Genomic DNA, 4,471 nt, shown 5'->3' on the forward strand with positions numbered 1-4,471 from the left:
TAGTACTTGGATGGGTGACCACCTGGGAACACCGTGTGATGTTGGCATCCATTTTTTTTGCTATTTTCTATTTTTTCAATTTTTGTAGGTCAAGGTGGAAGATAGACGGAAGGTGACGTTTTATTTAGACCACGTTTGTCTTATACGCTTTCGTGCTGAAAATGTATTGTTTTATTTTTATTTATCATTGCATTGAGAAGGAAGACATAAAAATCTATTTGTGAGATATAAAACGTATTTTAGAGAAATAAACTTTTATTTATAAATACGGTGAAATATAATGTTATTCATAGCAAATAAACCGTTCAATAAGAAAACTCTTTTAGGTATATTTCACAAAAATACATATTTCGTCATTACAATGAAATTTTTTCCCAATCGATAAATATCGAAGTGAATGTCATGAGAAATATATATTTTGCGAAGCTTCAATTTCTTTCTTTCACATGTACATATACCGAAGAAAGACAGAACGATGTTTTAGGCACGAAAGTATGCGAGACAAACTTAGCCTTAGAAGGATTTAAATCGCTCAATTGGCGCGATTTAAATTTTCCTTCGTACGTCTACCTCCGCCGAATTGGAAATCGAAATAATTATTATTTACGAATTCGCTGGCGCGCTTGCGGAATATCGCAGGCAGCAGAGACGATACACATGTAATGAACGTTCCTCGACGTGACGCAACTTCGCCGGAGTTACGTGACTCGGGAAGCTTTGTATAAATTGCATTCCGCGCAACTGCAGACGGCTAAGACCGGACTAACGGCGACGATTACGGTGAGGATTTCGATCAGTACGCTTCCTGATGCCGACGCGTTAACATGTCTCTCCTTTCCTCTCTCTTTCTCTTTCCTTCTCTTTCTCTCTCTTTCTTTCTCTGGGAGTAATCTCTCACGATATTTCCGTTAAACCTCTTCGTTACGCAAACGGCGAGACTATGCGCGATGGATCGCCCTGTGATTGCGCGTACGCGACGTTTTTTACGCGTTTATCCTCTCATCGGGGCCCAACGTATCACCGTTTTCCTTTTCTCCGTATTGTACGCCGTCACGATTGCGCAATATTGCACGGAGAACGAACTCGATGCGGCGGTTTGCGACGAGAGTATGTAAATGTCAGCGAGGAGGTGCATCACTTCATATATGCGTCATATCACGTCATTTTTTTTCTTTTCATAGTACGTTATCGCAAGACAATATAATCATTCACCAAGTCCTTGACGAAGGCCACTCGATGATCGATGGTTATCGATTGCCGCGATAATGCACTCATTGTCACTCGTTCGTTCACCTCGCTTTAAAATCTCCAATTAGTATCATTGGTTAACGCTAGTATATACAAAAAAAAAGAAATCATATTAGTTTGTAGCTACAAATTTGACAACGATCGTTTCATTGATACGCTCGCCAATCGCCATGCAACTTGCCAAGTCTTAAAGTAATAAAATAATATACTGCGAGCGATGTCCGAAAACGAGTAACACCCGGAAGAAAATGATTATATATGATTATATATAATTACATAAAATCATATATGAATTTTGCCCATATATGTGATTACATATATGATCATACATGTCCATACGAAAAAACTGATGTGTTATTTAATTAAATGTCGATATATCATGTGCTGTATGAAGTAGCAAGTAGCGAGATGCATTCACTTCGATCGTATTTGCATATAATTTGTAAACAACAGTATTTTTGCATCGTGGACATATATGATTATATATAGGCAAATTTGATGTGTATGATCTGTTTTTTATCCCGGGCGTAAAGATCGAGTTTTCAAGTAGTTTTCTCGAGTAAGAAAGAGATAAGTGATGAGAATGCACATATTTAGTATCGAATTCCTACGAGCTGACCTCTTGGGAAAAAAGCGTCGAATATGTTTGATATTTCTTCTGAACGTTACGTTGAACTCAAACTTCATATCATCACTTGCATAACGTTGTGTTGATTTATTCTTCTTATCGCACCGATATCATTATTACTTATACTATTTCATGACCAAAGTGATAATGCTTTAACTGAAGTGACGTGACAGAAATAATCCAACGCTCGCGTGCTACCACGTCAAATCGCGAAGTTGACATAATTGCAAGCATATGTTCATGTATATACATATATGTCGCGTTGGCCTATTCTTTCCGTGATAATTTTGAATTCGGCAAATAATTCAATCGACTCTGATAACTCGGCAATGGCTTAGTGAATAATAAGCGCATGATGCAACGCACGCTCACGCACACACGCGCTCGATCGTCCCGGTGGTTATGATTAGCGCGCATACCTCTATCTACTTGCGCAGGCCGATAATGTAAAATGTTTACGTCACGTCTTTTTAACATGTATCTGCGTCCGCAACATACACGTAAAAACACGATCGAAAGGCGATCTGCGAAAAGCGATTCTCAATAGCGGTCGTCTTTGATCGACTCTCAGTGCGTCATGTTTACTACTTGCTCCACTTCATGTTTTGGAATTTAGTTTTGTTTGTTCGGGAATGAATACAACTTTCTATTATGCAAAAAAAGGCCTTGTAAGTCGTTAAAATTATCTAAAATTATCTAAAAGTTTCGTAAACTCACGATAGCGCGATAATATAGTCAGTTACAAAGAGGTCGCGATATTTTTCTTTGATGAATGGCGCAACTCATATCCAACCAGGAACATATATCTCCTGAGAATGATTGTGGAACAAAATCTCCTATCGGACATCGGACGTTGCCAAACTTATGAAAAAATCAAACTTACTTTGTATTATGCCTCGTATCTGCTACGGAAATAATTAAATATTGGGCCTATTGAAAGCCAATCACGGATTTTACAGTGACGCAAATGATTGAATCATTCAGATGCGATTGACTACCGAATTATCCGCTTTTATTTATATATATAAACGAATTGTTTCGTGCGAGTTCGATGAGACTACTTTAGGGATGGAGAAACGTGACGTTTGTACCTCAGGCTTCGATTCAGGAAGTCACCCGAAAGCGATTGTTTACGAAACAAGCAGATGTATGTAACATCGCGACACGTGTGGAACGTTCGAGTACCTCGTCGGTTTTTCTGTCGCAAGAGAATGCAAATTTTCCCAAGGAAAATCCGGAGAATTTGCAAGAAGGGAAAACAAATTGACCGGAATATCTCAATATATCGCACAATTGACCGTTGACCACCGCATTAAAATTGCATGTGAGCTGAAAAACGAGTTATCGCAACATTTTTCGCTATCGTACGTATAGTAAACAAAAACAGATTACTGGACGGCATTCCTACTATCCCACGTGTATTGAACGATTGATCTTTTATCTAATTTTATCTGTACGAATGGCACGGGCTATTTGAATCTCATACGAAAAATATCGAGTAGCGCGATTTTACCACAAGCTGCTGTTTCAAAGACCAAGATAATTGTAATTTAATGAATTTGCATGATTTCGTGTTTACTTGTATTTATTTTATTTATGTTATATTATTCGTATTTTGTATTTACTCGTGTTACATTCATGATAATATATCGCTCTTGTGCACGCGAACTTTGTAAAATTCTTCCTCATAGAATAAAACCGTCACCAATTTGTAGGCGACGCGACAAAACGCGCAAAGAAACGTAAGTTTAAGAATAAGACTTAAGCAGTAATCACCAATTCACCAATTACAGTCGAATATTCCTCTTAAGGTCGAAGAATCTTCGCCTGGGATTGGCCAATTTTCTTACCGCTTCCGTTCTTACTGTTTACGTTTTTCTATGCCCTTATGCGTCAATTATATCTAAAGAATATTGCAGTCAACGTGTTAATACATCCGAGTAACTTTGAAGAAATATTTGCTGTGCGAGTGAACAGGTCGACGGAAAGTGGAAATGAGCATAATTCGATGTGACAAGATCCGGTCACCTTTCGTCTTTTCGATCGCTTTCCTGCGCTCGATCCATTCATGAGTCGTAAAACCGAGCAATAATTAGCAATCAATATCTTGAGCGTCATGAGTTAGATAAAGAGATCGTTTTTATGCAATCACGAGTGTCTCCAGTGTCGCGCGTTGGTCAGTCAATTCGCGAAACTATTTAAACGAACTGTGCGTCGCCTTTGATACCAAGGATTTGACGCGTTCGTTCGAAGAGCCATCTCTCTTTCTCTTCTCTTCTGAATTTGTATCATCACAGTGTGTTTCGGTCGTGTGAACATGCCACGCGTGTTTCTGCGAGTGTCTTTGCTCTTGCTAAGCCTGTTCGTGGCTTTGCTCTTTCTAGGCTTGTTCGTGTCCTTAGGACGACCCGAACTTCAATTGCAGCTGGTCCAAGTGGTACGTGATAAACATTTTAATTCCAACGTAAAATTAATGTTTCTCGCGATAAACGTAATGTACAATAGTTATAATATACAATATATATGATAATAATATATAATTATAAATAATATTATAGATATAATTATAAATATATATAAATATATATATATATA

General features: G+C 38.0%; 1 protein-coding gene across 1 annotated transcript; it reads left to right on the top strand.

The window, feature by feature from the left end:
* The first annotated feature begins 318 nt into the window (after positions 1–318).
* LOC106751478 lies at positions 319–4,403 on the top strand. The gene is made up of 2 exons (XM_014632377.1): positions 319–1,107; positions 4,261–4,403. The coding sequence occupies exons 1-2, from the start codon at positions 948–950 to the stop codon at positions 4,401–4,403; spliced, it is 303 nt and encodes a 100-aa protein (XP_014487863.1). The 5' UTR covers positions 319–947.
* The last annotated feature ends 68 nt before the right edge of the window (positions 4,404–4,471 follow it).

Source organism: Dinoponera quadriceps, unplaced genomic scaffold (genome assembly GCF_001313825.1).
Source record: "Dinoponera quadriceps isolate SergipeBrazil2010 unplaced genomic scaffold, ASM131382v1 scaffold13813, whole genome shotgun sequence".
NCBI lineage: Eukaryota > Metazoa > Arthropoda > Insecta > Hymenoptera > Formicidae > Dinoponera > Dinoponera quadriceps.